Source organism: Bombyx mandarina, chromosome 22, assembly GCF_030267445.1.
Source record: "Bombyx mandarina strain Sakado chromosome 22, ASM3026744v2".
Taxonomy (NCBI): domain Eukaryota; kingdom Metazoa; phylum Arthropoda; class Insecta; order Lepidoptera; family Bombycidae; genus Bombyx; species Bombyx mandarina.
The window spans coordinates 13,033,058-13,052,364 of NC_143228.1; the positions used below are offsets into that span (position 1 = coordinate 13,033,058).

Below are 19,307 nucleotides of genomic sequence, written 5' to 3' on the forward strand. Positions count from 1 at the left end.
CAATGAACGCAGCGGTTCCAGAAAATATGGATGAACTCTGCTACGATGACGGGAGGTGCGATGATAAAAAGGAGATGAGGGAATCATCTCGAATAATTCCTCAGAGCATTCCCCATGGACCATACGGTATAAAACACAGAGAGAACCGAAGTCCGTCCGTAGACCCAGAGGTTCCAAGCGATCCGCGAGAGCAGGACTATCGACCATCCGAACAGCCCGTTTCTGTATGCAACAACAACCCAAAAAGTTCTCCAATAAAGAGATTCTGTTCTACTCGAAATATAACGTTATAACGTTAACTATATAGTGACCTTAAACGCTTTATTTGTTACTTAAAAATATTATTTGTACATAGATTATTATACTGTTTTTTCAGTTTTTCTACAACCGTTTGAACCAGTGCAGTAATCAATCGGTGCCATCTTGTTGTTTGTTAGAGACGATCGTGTTTACGTAGTACTCGTATTATACTCGTAGCAGTAGTATTGTTCTCGTAACATTTTTTTTAAACTGGTAGAAGGGCGCACCGCTATGTTACCGCGCACTGGTAAGTATCTCCATAATGCTAACCTATTTTTGATGCAAAGCACTATTGCGTTCTGACGCTACAACCGATATACAATAAAAATAAGGCTTCAATCTCAATTCTCAAGGCTGCATTTAAGTTGTAAGGTTTTTGGCCTTATTTAATCAGTAGATCCGGTTTATCTCAGTAAGCGACTCTATCCCATGATCTGCAACTCTCTCCAGTTCGTCCAATCCCGTTTTTGCCAGATAGTCCTTGGAGCACGTCCTTGGTACGTGAGGAATATTGACCTTCACAACGATTTAAATGTAGAGCATATACGTAAGTATTTTAAGGTAGTGTCAGAATACTACTTCAACAAAGAGGCGTGAGACGATAATCCTCTTAATGTGACCGCCGTTAACTGCCTATCCGACCCAAGTGACGGAGCAACGCAAAGCCGCCGTCACCCGAAACATGTCTTGTCGGATTCCCCGGATCCACTCTCGGTGCTCTCGTCGCTCTCGTCAAACTCATCGATTACGATGAAGAGTAACCCATAGACACAGCTCACTGAGTTTCTCGCCGGATCTTCTCAGTGGGTCGCGATTTCGAACTGGTGGTAGATTCTGCAAAGCACTGTTCTTGCAGCAGTGTTAGAAAATTCTCTCAGGTTGAAGCTGTGAGCTCTCCTACATGTCCGCGCGTATCTGGAATAATTCCTTAGGCTACCAGCATATGAATAGGGTAAAAAAACACTAGACATCAGGCTGGCGATGAATTCGATTAACCATCTGTGTAATAAATAAAAAGAGAGAGGTGTCTCATCGACACCCGGTTAGAATGAAGTTGCTTTTGCTCCTTTTTGTGCTTGTAATAAGTAGTCATTATTTAAAAAAAAGTATAAAATAATGAAACGAATCGTAAAATGTGAATAAATGCAAATAAAGTTGGTATTATTGTTGACAGATTGAAAAATTCTGGAATTTCCGTTAAAGGCACAAGTTTGGCCTTTCGTCGAGTACTGCTGCCACCTATAGGTAGGGGTCTCCCGAGTACCAGCTATTTCACTTTAACTCTATACAGACGAGGGCCATTCGGGTTGTCGATAATCACACGGATCGTTTGCAACCTCTGGGTCTACGGAGGGACTTCGGTTCTCTCTGTGGTTTGTACCGTATGTTTTTTTTTTATGTTTGAGAGATTACTGGTGGCCCGGAGGCCTTTCCAGTTTTACCATGGCAGGTGGGCGAGTAAGGGCTCAGCCAGGAGGGGTGGGATTTGCTAACAGCTACCCGAGCGCCTCCAAAGGAGACCTAACAACTCAATAGCAACTGCTTCGCGAAAGAATCTACTGCCGGATCGGAATCGCGACCCGCTGAGAAGATCTGGCGAGAAACTCACCGGGCTGATGTCACCGGCTATCGTGATTCCAAAAGTGTTTTTAAGGCGGGGAACTTATAAATATGTTCACTTTGAAGTCTGTGCCTAGATTTTTCAAGAACGAGATCTGTCTTGTACCAGGTACCACCCTTATAGTTATTTCGCGTTGGCAATAAAAAATGTAAAACCAGAGGGATAGATTTGAAATATATATAAATTATAACTTACGAGTATTAATTAGATTAGAAAAATATTGGAGTGTTCTTTAACACGTCATGAAGGGCCTCGGCTCGGAAAATAAGTCGTAGATTCCGAAAGTACTGACGTAGAAAATCAAGGAAGAGGGAATATACAAAACCATACGGTAATTAAATTATTTAAAACATCATTAGATCATAAAGCAATACAGAGGTAAAAGCATCATAGCACTTTTCGGAGAGTAAGCACAATGAAACCAAATTGTTAGCTAGTAACTTGTATTGTCATTACGCATTATTTGCGAAAAAAAGCTCTACCCTAGCTTTAGTTCTGTTACTTTGAACTTTTTGAAATACCAGTATTACTCTCGTTAAAAATAGATGTTTTTCTTAAGAAAACCTAGTCCACACCGTGTGGGAAGAAGCGACAATACAATTCTATAAATACGAGTGTCACGACGACTTATTTGTAACACTCGGATTCAAGGCGTTTCAGCACTTTACCTGAGATGTTCAAAGCTAGACATTAAATTTATATTAAAGATTTTAAATTACAATGTGACTTTTAAACATATTTGAGATTGACAAAATACAAAACCAAATGATAATATGTTATATCCCGGTTTATTATTAGTACATATTAAAAATAAATAAAATTATTGTACAACACAAAAGATTTTTAATTAGCTTTCGAGTCATTTGCTATTAATGAGTTCCTTCCGAGATCCTGAAATGACTATAGTCACATGTATGATCTATTATTGCACACAAGATCATCAATCAATCACCTGGCATAGCGTTCGGCGGAGGGCGGGCGGGATTCGGTGGTGGGCGAAGACGTACCTGTAATACGCGCGTTATGCAGTCTACGCGCGCGTCTCTAAGAGCGAGCCGGTCGCTCCGAGGACTGCGCTTAGTGTAAATCATGCCACTGTTTTCCGAACACATATCGAACATGTATTACAGTGGATCTGCGTCTTACAGTTCACCGTATAGTTATAACAGTTCGCTTTTACCACTCGGGACTTCGTACAGTGCTTCGTATTTAAACCCAGGAGGGAGTTACAGTAATCATTCTTCTCTTAGTGGATATTCTCGGACGCCGTTGTCTTCGCGGTGGATTCCAGGTGTCGGAAGGTGTTACGCTCCTATTCTGAGCACGATTTCCGAGAGATCTACCGCCAGCCCTTCTAGAATAAACAGCCCAAGGCGCATTCCTCTATCGAAAAGAAACTATTCAAGTTCCGGGTACACTTCTCGACCTATTAATATAAATACTGCTGATATTGATGTTTCGAGAGATAAATATAAACAAAAAGTTGAAGATTCGTCAGCTTTGTGTAAGGAGATCCGAGAGACTGGAAGTGAAGAAAAAGAAAATGGACCATTTATGCCAAGGGTGGATGGTAAGCCTGAAACAGGTATTGATTCGTCTCCTGGTACACAAAGGAGTACCATAAAACGGGGTAGAACAGTAGTCAGATTTCATACGTTAAAGAGGAAGGAGCGTGATTCCCCTCGCAAACCTGTTCAGCAACTGCAAAAAGACACTAGCTCGGAAAGTTTAGATGTAGATAAGACAGGCTTAAATGAAACAAAAAATCAAGAATCATTAAGATGGAGGGAAAGGCTCTCTGACGATTTAATTTATAAAGATAATAAGGTAAAGAAAACTTTAGGTACAAAGCTTGTAGAAAAGTTCGCACTGAAAGATGATGTCTTAACAAGCAGTGATAAGCAACCTGTCATTGAAGATTCGGGTAACGATGTAGAAGTTAGTGACACTCGATCTATTTCAGAAGCAAGTATGTGTAACAGACTTACAGATAGACGATGTTCTGTGGAATTACTAGCGGAACAAGCAAAGCTGTTGGATTCATTGATACGCAACGAAAATTTAAGTACAACGACTTTGGATGTCAGCAAAGTTGGTACTACTTATAACAGCAAAGAAAACACAAAACCACCTTCTGTAGTTAAAAATAAAACCGATGAGAAACGAAATTCATTGAAAACAGCAAAATCTGATCATTCTTTACATGATAGTTTAAAATCATTAGTAGAAAATAAAGAAATTAAGAAAAAATCAGGCAAGCGGCGGAGTTTAAAAAAATCACTGTCTGGAGGTAGCATTTGTAGGTTAGATTCCATAACAGAATTTCCCAAAGAACCTATCAAATTAGATTTACCGCCTATAAAAGAAAAAACGCAAGAAAAAGTAGTAAAAAAGCCGAGGCTTAAAACTAAAATAACATCTTCCGTTGAGGTGACGACTCCGCAAAGTCCTTTGAAATTTATTATCGAAGATGTAATAGTAGAGCAGAAACTACGGCCGATTAGAAAGGGAATCATTTTTACAAGTGAAGTCGAGGAAACCCCGACACCTACGTTAAAATTAGAAAAAAGGAAACTGGAGGGGAAAGAAGATGCTTCAGAAATGATAGTGGAAAGTGAATCTGCGTCACCGGACCCTGACGATGGTAATTTTTGGAATAAAATAGGTAAACGAGAAACAGTCTATTTAATTAAAAGGAAAAAAAAGTTGGAAGAAATGAAAGAGCAAAATAAGCGTGCACTGTTTTGGTTCCCAGAAGAAGAAGACGAATCTGAGAGAAATTTTGAATCCGAAAAAAATCCTGTTACGGTTGAAAACACTAATTTGAATGAAAGTAATGAAAGTAAAACTGAACAAACAATTCTTAGTGGTGATGTTGATAAAACTGTTACCAAAGCAATTCCAAAAGCAGTATTAGAAGATTTGGATTCAGACCATAACAGCCCTAATATAGAAAAGGTGGAACAATCAAGCTTTGAAGCAAAAGTAATACCATTAAATCAAAATGAACGTACAAATTTAAAACAAAGTGACACAGAAAAAGCCGAACCGAAAAAGGTTATGACACCGAAGTTAAAAAACGATAGTGAAAAACTTCCTTCTTTGAAAAATAAAGAGGATTGTATAATTGACCAAAGAGAAAAAAATCAAAATGTAATGACAAACAATAATAATAATAATAATAACAAACCTTCACGACAAAATATTGGTGATGAACAAAAGACATTACAAGAACCAAGTGCAATAAAAGCCAGAAGCAATGAAACAGATACAGAAACAACAAACCTGAGCACTGAAGCAGAGAGTATTAAGACTTTATCTTCTGTAATTAACGACAATAAATCAGAATTGAATCAAATTTGTTTAAAGGCTGAAGTAGTCGACAAACCTAATGAACATAAAGAAACGACAAAGCCTGTGGAAAGCTGCATAAAACAAAAATCAGTCTCTTTAAAACAAAAGTCATCTGAAAAAACTCAAACTGACACCAAAAGCAGTTCAGCAAAGCTAAAAGAAAATAAGGAGTCAACCTCATTAAATCACGAGGTAAAATCATTAAAAGAAACAGAAGTGGTTTCTAAAAAGAAGAAAATAATTAAAGTCTCGAAATCAAATAAAGCCAGCGAAGAAAAAAGTACATGTAAAACAGTGCCGTCCGATAAAAAATTAACGAACCAAGAACTTAATTTCGAATGCGATGCTTCTAAATTAGCTTCAATTCATACGAAAAAAGAACAACCAAACAGTGAAATTATTACTATGTCTAACGAGAAAGTTGAGTCTAACGCAGATCAAGCAGCACTCAGTAGTTCCACTGGTCCTGACATGTTGATCAACGACAAAGAGTCAAAGCTTGTAATTAATGCTAGCATTAAAAATGAAACGCATGACAAAATCAGTTCAGAGAATGAACGCGCGGCTCACAATATAAATGCTACTACTAGCGTACCTGTAATTCCGATAGTATTAAAATCTGAAAACATTCCAAATAATAATAACGACATAAGTGTACCTTCCACATCCCAAGACATCGTAAAAACAGAAGAAACAAAGTCTAGTACTATTCTAAAAGCTCCCCATGAAGAAACGGCTTCAACTAATGAAGATAAAAAATCAAGCATAGGGCTCGTTACTCTACCAGTTCCTCTAATCACAAAAAAACCTGTGAAGCCAGAACCGGCTCTGAGACCATTGATCGCCACACCGCGACCTTTACAGAAGAAGCCTCCTCAAGTGATACGCTCATCTGATTCTTCTGATTCGTCTTCAGAAGAGGATTCATCAGATGATGATAGTGAATCTGACAGCAGCGAAGAGTCAGAAGAATTCTACGAATGCGAAGTCAACATCGACGGTAGAACGTCGACGGGTTCAAACGATTCTGGATTTGATTCTTCTGCACCAGCGTCTCCTGCTCTATTCTCTCAAATTAAAAAAGGTAAACTAAACCATGAACACACAAACCATAATAAAACATGCAAAGTAAAATTATTAGTAAATCTACCTGTAAATATACTCATCAGCTGTCATTTCAACTAATTTTCTCTTAACGCACTGCACGAACTTCGGCTTTCGCATGGCTTTTTGCAAATTAATTTAAAAATCCTTTTTGTGAAAAACTGCAAGCGAGTATTCTTCCAGCGCCAGGTTTGTTTTTTAGACTGTGACGTAAACTGCCATCGGAAGTGCGAAAAACTGACTGCAAATTTGTGCGGCGTAAATCAGCGACTGTTGGTGGAGGCTTTGGCCACAAAAAATCCTTCCAAAAAAGGTAGAAATTTTAATTATTACGATAAATTAATAGTAACCAACATAATTAAATTGAAAATTCATACTTACAAGTTCGAGAAACGTTCACGTCAGAGGTTACGTCAAGCGTATTGCTAAAAATAAAAATTTTGTTTTATTAACCAGATGATGTCTGTTGGTAAACTATTCTTGTGCAAATATTTCTTTTTCAAAATAAAACAAGTGTCATATAGTTAAAAGTAAAAACAAATCGCAACTATAATTTTAAATTGTGAAAGTCTCTTACTATATCTTTCAATCATTTTCATAAATGTTTAATTAAAATACTTCTAAAAACAAATTAAAAACAAAACAGGACAAATTATGTAAATTAGCGTGTGACTTAACTGTAAGATTATTCTTACATAATAAAATATTATTCTCATACAGCTACGTGGTGTAGGAAATTTTACATACTTTGAGCGTCGAAAACATGTTTGTTTACTGTCGTTGTTGTAATCGACATGGCAAGTAAATTGTGAGTATTTGTTTATGCTCTGTGGTACACAGAAGCGTGGGTGTGTGAGGCGGTTGTCTGGACTGTGTCCAATCTTTTGCTCACCTGTGTTGAATTAATAGAACTGATTGCTGTCGAAACACAAATTAACGGGTCAATTATTGGCTAAAGTCAGTAAAATATTTATGAGGCGCATTTGTTATTTAAATTTACTGTGTGTATTTTGCAATTTTTTGCTAAAACGGCAGTCTTTATCACCTAAGAAAAGGTTTTCTAGATGTAAGGCAAAGAAAATATGCCACTTCAAGGTTATATTGTAAAATATCTTTCTCTCTGAAATTATACTGGAGACCATTAAAATTCGTATCGGTTAATTCCTATGTCCTAAATTTTGTTTAGAATTTATTGAATAGCATTGGACAATCCGTTGAACTTTCTTCTGATCATTGATCGGTTGCGTCAATAGAAGTGGTATGATTGATGTGACCGAGATTCGGATTCCCATTACTACAAGTGCTCGTCGATTACTTGGCTGGACTTCAAACGTACTATTTGTATTTTGATCTCTTAAGCAAACGCCTGACTTTGCTTTCTTTGGCGATGAACTTTGCGCAGACTATCTACGCCATTTTTTTTATTGCCTTTGTAGGCAGACGAGCATACGGCCCACCTGATGGTGAGTGGTTACCGTCGCCCATGGACTTCAGCAATGCCAGAGGCAGAGCCAAGCCGCTGCCTACCATTGTACGCCATTTGTACCAATGTGAAATCGAAAAAAATAGTCATCCTTTTCAAGTAACATAACATGATTCCAGTTTTGGAAATTAACAAATATGCCGTTTTTAGCTGTTTGTAAGCTCATTTTGTGCGAGCCCTAAAATAGTGTTAGCATCTTAATTTTACATCAATTCAATTTCTTTTAGTGATAAACGATGTATGCGTTATAATGTGTTGATGATTTTACACATAATAATATTTGCGGCTATGAATTCGCAGATACTGCTCGATTATTTGATAATATATCATTATATTTTTGACCACTCTAAACAACACGCCCAGATGAGGAGACTAAACGCGATGTATGAATTGTTTTAAAAGAACATTCAAAATCTTCAAAAAAAATCGTTAACCGTCTTTAGGAACTCCATGATTTTAGATGTGTCTTTTATTTGAAAATATCATGTGTAACGAACAGCATGTGATTAAAATAAGCACTAACTAACCGCGAATGTTTTCCACTTTTATAGGCACATAAAATGTTCCAAAAGACCAGACACGCCGAATAAACCACATTCGCAAAACATATTTGAAAAGGAGACTAAACATTTTGTTGTAATATTGACTAAGTACATGTTTGTTAATATTAAGGGTTGTGACAGGTTGATAACGTGCTCAAAAAGATGAAAATTCAGCTTAGGAAGTGGAAAAAGAATCATTTATTGATAAGAGCACATATTGATGTGTATCTTTTTTCTTCCTATTTCTGCATTCATGAGTTCTGATTTAAGCTAGAACAGCCCCTGTACCAACAATATATAAATAATACATAGTCTATCTAAATTTAAAATATTTATAAACTTCGATTGGCTTTCTTAAATACATCAGTGTCTAAAACTGCGTATATACACCATGTAACATATTATAACTGGCAATAAGACAAGGCCAATGAGTCCTATATTGAAATGAGAAAGAACGGTTTAACTAATTTTACTCCTGCAGGTGGAGAGAATCCCGGAACATCTTCATGTAGCAGCTCGGTGAATTGTTCCACTGATATATTGGAACAGGAGCTTGGTGAGAAATCAAAGATTTTTTTATTAACCGTAATAGTCGCGTTTCGACGGATACGCCCCTTGAACATTTACTGTGAATGTTTTGTCATTAATATTGTGCCTTTATGCTTGCTGCTGCTGACACTCATCATTGAACGAAACTATTGTAAATAAAAATGTTTTAATAGACTATAACGTATAAATGTGTAACGTATATTATTTAACTAGCAGAAGAAGAGTAGTAAATTGGCTAAAATCGTAAAATCCAATGTACATTTTTAGATCTCGACTTGAACTGACTTGAAGTATTTAATACGTGACACAATTGGCAAAGGTTACGAAATGTTGTTTGTAGAAAAAGAATCAATATAAATACAAAACTTGAATTGAAAATATAACTTTTTTGTTCAACCACGAAAACGGTTGGTATATTTTTAAAATCGTTCCGCATACCGGATCTGTGAAAAAAAAGCGTGCCAGAAAAAAACCCAAGGAAAATGCATCAACACAACATGGTATTTTAGTTAATAAGCATTTAAAACAAATGTACCTTTTGTTGTTTTATGATAAAATCTTTGGTTACAATTACTGCAAGCAACAGGGAAAGAAATTGAAATTTTTTACGCAAGTGACATTAATGCTTTCTTACACTGCACAAACATGAAACTTTTATTTAAAAATTCTATTATAGTTTCTTGTATTAGACAATTCCTTTAAAATACAGCTAATCATGAAGGGAATATGTATTTCTTTTTATAAAACTTTTTACTGGTATTAAGTGCGTCTTGTGAGCCCACATGCCGTTTTACTATCCAATTGAGAATTAAGCAGCCTAAACTTAAAAACTTCTCAATAACTAAAATATGTTTCTATAAAATATATGTGTTATATTTGTGGATAACTGCGAAAATATACGGCATGTAGTACTGATGTGATGACGAGAATGAAATCATGTAAAAAATACATATTATCTTTTACGATAATAACCATTAAAATATCTATATTATTATTTTTTTTCATTTAAATTTATTCGATTTCGTGACAATCGGTAGTACTCAAAATTGTTTTCCGTTAGATTCCCCGAAAAGACATACTGTGTCCTAGATTCCACTTCATAAATTTACAAAAAAAAAATTCAAAACCTCATAACGATGAATGATAGCGATGACATTCGCGCCAAATCGTTACACAAGTTAAAGAGTCACTTTTAATAGATTTTAACGAGGATGTGGCACGAAATAAAGCACTACCATTTAATTTATTACAAAATAATTTCTACGATATGTTGCTGTGCTGATGCGTTACGAGATGTAGACGTTTGGGTAGTGATTTGGAAATAAAAAGGTACGAATTTCAGATTAGAACGTTATTTTACTGGTGGTAAGACCTCTTGTGAGTCTGCACGAGTAGGTACCACCACTTTGCCTATTTCTGCCGTGAAACAGTAATGCGTTTCGGTTTGAAGGGTGGGGCAGTCCTTGTAACTATACAGAGACCTTAGAACTCATATCACAAGGTGGGTGGCGGCATTTACATTGTAGATGTCTATGGGCTCCGGTAACCACTTAACATCAGGTGGGCTATGAGCTAGTCCACCCATCTATGCAATAAAAACAATATACATTGCTTATACAGAACAGATGAGTCGATAGATGGATGACGTCATCTACCAGTCAGACATAAAATGGAAGCTTCAATTTTATTGTATAGCGCCTGCCCACTTAAACCACAACCAACAACAGATATATTGTTATATTATATAGATTTCCCTGTCGGAACAGACAGGACGGTGGTATCTACCGTCGACGAACGAATGCTAATAAAATCAATTTGCCGCTTATGAAGACATTATTAGATCTACATTATGATACTTAAACAGTGTCCTTAGCACTCGAATCAACATTTTAGTCGATTTCATAAGTATTACTATGGAACAAGTAAATAGAGTAATTTGAGAAGATAATTCGAGATTTTTTTCATAAATTATTATACTTCTTCTTCTTCTTCCAGTGCCTCTTCAATCCTGAAGGTTGGCCGTTAGCTTCCTGTATGTATTCATCTCTATCAGCAGCCAGCCAGTTATTATTACATTCTAATTTAAATTTAACCAAAAACGGTTAACGTTCGAAAAATAGTCAAACAGAAATTGTTTTTTTGAAGATCCCGTGATTTCCCAAATTTATTCCCATCGACCTTGATATTGTTCTGTCTGAGCATATATTTTTAGCAACGTCCGCGATCTCGACCGAGGTGAAAGAGATTTAATGTATCACAGCATGTGCCTTCACGAAAATTATGTCATAATATTTAGCGGTGGTTCAAACCGTCATGTTGTGTCAACTTCTAAAGTCGATGACCTGCTCCTTTAAGTTTTACTATCACAATTTACGCTACATCCTTTTTATTAATACTTATTGTCTTTTCATACGGCTAACTGAAACTACGAATTACAAAATAACTAATACTGCGTATATGGATGATTTATCGTTGGGAACCCGAGGTAACAAAATAAAATGAAAAATTTAATTACCTTATGGGAGCATTATTTTGTTTTTTTCGCTACTGTGAAGCTATCGCAATTATCAAGAAAAATTTACGAATATATTGAATAATGAAGAAAACAAAAAAAAAACTAGTGATCACGCGGTAGTTTCGTAGAAAATTTTGCGAGCGTCAGAATGTCTGGAAAACATCGAGTAGCCTAGAAAGTTAGAAACTCATTATTTAGCTATTTTTATAACGAAATAAATTTTTAATCTAGTAGTTGATTTACGTTTATTAATCGATGTAAAATTTATGGTAATGTGGAGAATCATCAACCTACATAACGTGATTAACTCCTAAAATATGTTTTTCAACAAAAATATATTCTGTATTACGCTGTATATAAAGATACGGCACAACACTTGCGCTAATATCTCATTTCACAATGGACACTACAAGGACAATTTGTTGTTTTTTTTAAAGAATCAAAATAGTACTATCATCTACTAACTTTGAGTCGAACTAAAATTTTCTTTATAAATTATTTATTCATTTAATCTATATTTTACGTGTCTATATTTTTCTAAATGTGTTGCGTCTTATGTATTATAAATAAAACTAGTTAAATGTTATTTACAGAGCAATCTACGGCTTACGGTATTTTCCGTAAAACAGGCCGGTTCACACCACCAGCCAGGTCCATACCCCGCTTCAGAAAATATACGGTTGAAGATTTTCACTTCATCAAAGTTTTGGGAAAAGGCAGTTTTGGAAAGGTGAGCTTTTGAAAATTTTCAATTACATTTTATTATAATATAAGACTGAAGTGGCTAGTTTTATTACTCGGTCAGGTCAATTTTACAAAGCACAAGGATTTTTTTTCCTACTTGTGTGATAGCTTTGAGAGGCTATATCAGTGTTACCCTAGCGTGTAGGTGAGCTCTCGGGGCTTAAACTGGAGGTGTTGCTAACACTGGCCTTAGCAAGAGCAGTGCTTCGCAGAACTGGTGTCACTGGTGGTAGGACCTCTTGGGAGTCCGCACGGGTAGGACCACTCCAGGTAGGGTAGGTCCACTCCGCCTATTTCCGCCGTGAAGCAGTAATGCGTTTCGGTTCGAAGGGTGGGGTAGCCGTTGTAACTATACTGAGACCTCAGAACTTATATCTCAAGGTGGGTGGCGCGTTTACATTATAGATGTCTATGGGCTCCAGTAACCACTTAACATCAGGTGGGCTGTGAGCTCGTCCATCCATTTAAGTAATAAAAAAAAAAAGAATATACCACCGGATCGTAAACGCGCCCCACTGACAAGATCCAGCGAGAAACTCAGTGGGCTGTGTCAAATGATTAGTTTACTCGCCGAACCCTTCGTCGCAAGCGATACTGAGACCTACGCGTAGGATGGTAGGAGCAGACAAATCTGTTTACCTTCTTTCTAGTCCAAGCAATAAACTTGTAGTAAGAACCCGTTAAATAGTTTGTGGCAAAATAGTCTTCTTTAAGTAGTAGTCCTCATAGCTAAGGGTCGTAACCGCTGCCTTCCAAATGAATCTTTCTTATGTTGTTGTAACATGCAGTGCCTCGTCTGAATCAACACACGCAAAAACAAAACAAATAAAATTATTTGACGATATTGTTAGCATGTTTGGTTATATTCTTTTATAGTATAGTATAATATATAGTATACAGTATCATGTATTGTTAACGGTGTATCCGTTGGTATCGTGTTACAAATGACTATCCCCACATGATTTCGGTTTCTGGAAACGCTTCCTTTTACACTTAATTATGGGTTAAGCATAATTAATTACAGCAAATTAAAAAAAATACAATAACCATGTAAATGCACCTGGCCACATCTGGTCACAGTTTTTGATAAACATTAGAAGGGGCATATCCTTCAACGTCCGAAAACTCATGTTCTTCGCTCGCAGCTAATTATCTGTCGTTACTGAACCTTTTGTATTTCTTGGCAAAAACTCATCATGAATTTCTTTATTTCGAGCTCATTAGTTCACTTAAATTTCGCATTGTACTAATTGTCAGTTATAATTTAGGATACACAATATTCACTTTATATTTGTTTAAAAAGCGCTTAGGTACTTCTATTAGTTTTTTAAGTGGTATTACTGTTAGCTGTATTAGCGATTTGTGGTTTGAGAGATTTTTTCGATTAGGAGGGCACCCGTTTTCATATTAAATGTTTGATAATAGCAAGTCATTACAATTGACTCAAAAAAAATTTTAATCAAAGATCGTTGTTCAGTAGAGACATATTCAACATTTTCCATAATAATATGAACTTTCACCAAAATCATATATCGCACTCACACTAACCTCAAAATTTTATTATCATAAAAAGTTGTGAACAAAGTGTCATCGGCTTCGACAATCTCATAAAAAGTAAAAAAAAAAAACAGTTTATAACGTATGAGATTATTGAGGGGGAAAAACGAAGTATTTCTGTACTTTGATAATTAAAATTTAATGTAAAACTACACCGAAGGGAGTTCTCGCCGAATTAGGACGATTCCATTCCGATCCGGTAGTAGATTCATTCGCGAAGCAGCTGCTCATGAGTTGTTAGGTCTCCTTCGGAGGCACTCGGGCAGCTGTTAGCAAATCCCACCTATCCTGGCTGAGCCTTTGCTCGCCCACCTGTCCTGGTGAAACTGGAAAGGCCTCCGGGCCACCAGTTAACCTTCAATAATAAATAAAAACGTTGGCACTCGGGAACTCCCGCGGTAAAGCTATTGCATAGTATTTCTTATCAACTTATGCAATTATAATTAGACAATGATAATTTAATATTAAAACAATAATAAAACAAGACCACGCTATATTAAACATTAAAAAGTTGTAAATGTATCTGGGCTCCAGTAATCACTTAACATCAGGTGGGTCGTGAGCTCGTCCACCCATCTATGCAATAAAACAAACAAAAAAAAGTTGTAAATGTATCTCTGGGCTCCAGTAACCACTTAACATCAGGTGGGCCGTAAGCTCGTTCACCCATCTATGCAAATAAAAAAGTATAAATTAGTTCAAGAAGTCGGTTTATGCAAAGAATCCAATCACTGGTACAAAATAAAAAAAAAATCAAATATCTAAAACAAAAAAAAGAAATCAATAATTTCATGATGCGCATGCAGTGTGACATCACGCCACTCACTTATTCACAAACACTACACAAGCGCAACGTGTGAATGTGTTGAACGCGAGCTACATGGTAGGCGGAGTGAGGGGTATAAGGTTTTTTTCGTTACGGAATTTCATGATTCGGTCGCCGCGCTCAAGGCCCGCGATAAAATTATGCAATAGCTTAAAAAAAGGACGGTTCCGAATCTCCGGAACTGAATGTGTGAAAATAAAACCCGAAGTATCGTTTATTTACTTCAAATGTGTTAGAAAAATCGGTTTTAAAACGACTGCTACCGGTGTTGCCTACTCGTACTATGGTGGATAAAAACATAACGGACAGCTGTTACAGCACAAAAGTGGCGGAAAAAAGAGTTTCATTCAAGAGATTAATTACATATGAAGTCATTTATTCTGAAAGCATGCATTCTTCTAGTACATGTTAATAAAATTTTATCGTCTATTGTTTTTTTAAGTATTCCAAACCTTTCTAAGAGTTGTAGAGTGCCAATTTCTTTTGCATTGTAAATATTTTTCATACAGCTTACTCATGTGTTCGAGAATGTTAACATTTATTTATATTTCAGTGAAGGCAGATATTGATTGTTTTGGTACATAGACATATGTTGCTCAGACAGATCACATGTACACGCGTCTGAAACATTACTCTGAACTTTGTGAGAAATAATTCACTAAGTAAAAATCTTTAAGTTTACGGTATGATATATTTTCTATAATAATGTATTGTTTAAGGTACACCGCAACATACCTGCTATATTTTTATATTTTACAGAATTTCTGTAAATTAAACGGTTGTCTGGAAGAGATCGCTTTTAGCTATAAGACCGCCTATTATACAAATGTATGTGCTTTTTGACTGTTTTTTTTAATGTAAATTGTGTTAGTGTGCAATAAAGTGTCTTCTCTCTCTCTCTCTCTCTCTCTCTCTCTCTATATGATTAACAAACGCGGGGCTATTCGTTTCGGTTTAATCATGCATTCTCTTCTTTGGTAGTGTCTCAAGGCTGACCAGTAACTAGCGATTCAAAAAACATAACGCAACATAAGCTATTCCCATCTAAGCAATAAATAAAAAAAAAAAAAAAAAAATCCATGATAGACAACATTCACTACAGGCTTTATGACCACCAAATTATGTTTCGTATTTATTTATTTAACGTAATTAATGATAATGGTTTTTTGTAACCCATTTTAAATATACACGTCAATATCTTTAGACAGAATAGAAAAAAAACATCATCATTACATAATTATTATCATAATTACATTATATTTTACGTTTTGAATACTTGACAGTTTTCGTGGTCACGGAAGACTAAGGAGTTTTTTTTTTTTTTTGTATATTTTCTGCTTTTCCCCGATCATGAGAACACCGGGTCCTTATTTATCTATATACTCATTCATTCAAGTTCTCACATGTATTCTTCTCGCACTTTCAAGCCGCATACTTGGTCTTTCTTACATTCATCATCAATAATTCCTTGCCGGGTGGGAAGACTAAGGAGTTATTCGTCATCATATGAATAAAAGTGAGATTACACTATAGAAGTAGAATAGAATATAAACTGTATACTGTTATGCCTACGGCTCGCGAAAACCATAGACCTTTAAAGTAGGGACGCGACATATTGTTCTATGCATATACAAATAGCACCCATTTTGAAGGCACACACATAAACATATATCTATCTCGTTCTTACTCAGCACTGTAGCTCGCAGGAAAACAGTATAACAGTATTTCAGTGCGTACATAAAATAAAACATAAATATACGTAAATACCTAATGAGGCTGAAAATTCGCCATGCTTAGCGCACCAAATGTCATTGTCACGTCAGTTCAGCCGTCTGTCTTGAGTTGTACATTATTTATTGACTTTGATATCGATATAGTATGATTGCTTATATAAAATTTTTTATTTTATCATGCTACCCCGCTTAAAACATACAAAAATAATAATTAAAACATATTTTATATGCTTTAGATGCCCCAAAAATATTATCTATATATATTTAAATTCATTATGGAGCACTACTCCGAAAAATCGGACACCATTTTTCGGTCGGAATCTATTGATCGTGACACTAATCATAAATACCTCTTTAAAATGTGTCATCAAAACATACTTAGACATTCTGTTTAGATATTTCGGGAAAAAGGTTACCGACAAAATCTCTCTTCGGAACTATTTAAATGAAATAGTTTTATTAAACAGAGCGTCGTACATATAAACCAAACTTATCTTTTTTTTTTTTTATTGCTTAGATGAGTGTACGAGCTCACAGCCCACCTGGTGTTAAGTGGTTACTGGAGCCCATAGACATCTACAACGTAAATGCGCCACCCACCTTGAGATATAAGTTCTAAGGTCTCAATTATAGATACAACGGCTGCCCCACCCTTCAAACCGAAACGCATTACTGCTTCATGGCAGAAATAGGCAGGGTGGTGGTACCTACCCGTGCGGACTCACAAGAGGTCCTACCACCAGTTATCTAGGTTATTATTATTATTTATTCATTAGCCCAGCGAAGATTATTTTTCCATATTGGTCTTATATCTTTATTATATCGAATATTTTTAATCTTCATGCTTTAGTGTTCCTCTTGAGAAACTATTATACTTAACCTATTTTCTAATATTACTGATGCACAAATACCTATATAAAATGTTCCGTCGACCAGTCGTTGAGTGCTTAAAGCAATGTACGTGCGTTGAACTTAACGTGCATCATTATTTATTGCCCGTGTTAAAACAAGAATAGCATAGAACTAGGTCGTGGAAATATAACGTGTTTCGGTGTCGTTAATGCCTTCCGACTTTTGTAATAACTAACAATACATTTTTTTTTTTTTTTTTTTTATTGCTTAGATTTGTGGACGAGCTCACAGCCCACCTGGTGTTAAGTGGTTACTGGAGCCCATATACATCTACAACGTAAATGCGCCACACACCTTGAGATATAGTTCTAAGGTCTCAGTATAGTCACAACGGCTGCCCCACCCTTCAAACCGAAACGCATTACTGCTTCACGGCAGAAATAGGCGGGGCGGTGGTACCTACCCGTGCGGACTCACAAGAGGTCCTACCACCAGTAATTACGCAAATTATAATTTTGCGGGTTTGATTTTTACTGCACGATGTTATTCCTTCACCGTGGAAGTCAATCGTGAACATTTGTTGAGTACGTATTTCATTAGAAAAATTGGTACCCGCCAGCGAGATTCGAACACCGGTGCATCGCATACATACTACACTGAGACGTAACGATTTAAATAATGGAATCAAATTTAAATATTGTATTTTTTTTTTGGCTTAGATGGGTGAACGAGCTCACAGCCCACTTGGTGTTAGGTGGTTACTGGAGCCCATAGACATCTACAACGTAAATGCACCACCCACCTTGAGAGATATAAGTTCTAAGGGTCTCATAATAGTTACAACGGCTACAGAATAGTTACAATACTTTTCAAACCGAAAAGCATTACTCCTTCACGGTAGAAATAGGCAGGGTGGTGGTACCTACCCGTGCGGGCTCAAGAGGTAGGTCCTACCACCAGTAACTCAAGAGGTCCTACCACCAGTATATCTAAGCATTTCGTTCGTGTGAAAAAAATACGAAATCGGACGTTGATAACAAAACAAATTAGTAAGTAGTTTTGATTAATGTTATTTTATTAAAATAATCGTTCAATCGATAGAATAGAATTTATGGCAATTTTTTTTTTGTTATACTATAGTAGGGAACCAGATTACGGGTTACCTAGTATTACCAGAGTCCGTGGATATCGCAACGAATGCCGCTATTCACAATGAGACCAGAGTTTCAATTTTATCAGAAACGGATGTTGGTACACCTGTGCGGACCTACAAAGCACTTAATCACTAGTACAGTTTTGGTAATGCTTCAATATTCCTAGCTCGAACCCCTGGAGTTCGTCAATCCGTCCTAATGATGCTTCGAAAAAAGAATTGCCGAAAGAATCTCTAGGCCACCAATAATACTTCCCTCCCAAAAAACCTATTTGATTTAATGTGTATTGGCACATCTTCAGTTTCTCCAGTTTAGCTGAATACATATCGTTTTTTTTAATATAACTAAAATAGTTAATATAAGAAGTTCATGGATTTGTTCATGAATGCCCACAATTAGCACGTTAGCTACATAGCATAGTATGTCATAATTGTGTTTAAAGTGGGACAGCTTATCTTCTGTCTGTTATTAAGATAAAGATTTACAATGAGGTTTAATATCTTATTGATTATTTGTATCATACAGACTATAGTTTGGTTTGACGATAAATGTTCTCTAGAACACTATTTATATTTCTCTAGTATTCTCGATAGACGCTCACATTTCAAATGACGCACGTAACGGCAAAGACTGGAAAATGTCAAACCATAATAATGTATAATTCTATTTTAAACGCCGCGCTGGGCACAATGACCCCGTGAAAGATTACAATTGTTAATGCCTTGGAAGAGAAAACTATCATTAGCAAAAGTAACCATCTCGAATACCTTTTTATTCTTTTAAGATTGTTAATTAGTGTTAGTATCTAATAAGATTGTTAGTTGAATAATGACAAAAGCTTTTTTTGCGGCTTTATAGTACCACTGTGAAAATATTATGGTGCTGTCCCAGTATAATGTCAATTTAAAAAATACGCACATAATACGACATTAAAGGTTTCGTTAATTAATTTAGGCAAAGCATAATTTGACGC

General features: G+C 36.1%; 2 protein-coding genes across 7 annotated transcripts in view; one reads left to right on the forward strand and one right to left on the reverse strand.

Annotated features, from left to right (window-relative positions):
• aux (cyclin-G-associated kinase) overlaps positions 1 to 19,307 on the reverse strand; it is a 348,262-nt gene that overhangs the window by 274,800 nt on the left and 54,155 nt on the right. The window lies entirely within an intron of this gene.
• The window catches only part of Pkcdelta (Protein kinase C delta), a 46,875-nt gene that overhangs the window by 16,516 nt on the left and 11,052 nt on the right, over positions 1 to 19,307 (forward strand). For 2 of the 6 annotated variants that reach the window (XM_089736616.1, XM_089736617.1), the window contains exons 5-7: positions 6,582 to 6,692; positions 8,886 to 8,960; positions 12,062 to 12,198. In XM_089736616.1, coding sequence (XP_089592742.1) covers positions 6,582 to 6,692; positions 8,886 to 8,960; positions 12,062 to 12,198 — 323 coding nt within the window. Of the gene's footprint in view, positions 1 to 2,899; positions 6,360 to 6,581; positions 6,693 to 8,885; positions 8,961 to 12,061; positions 12,199 to 19,307 lie in introns of those variants that run through there. The other 4 variants (XM_089736613.1, XM_089736614.1, XM_089736618.1 and 1 more) reach the window with 4 other exon arrangements.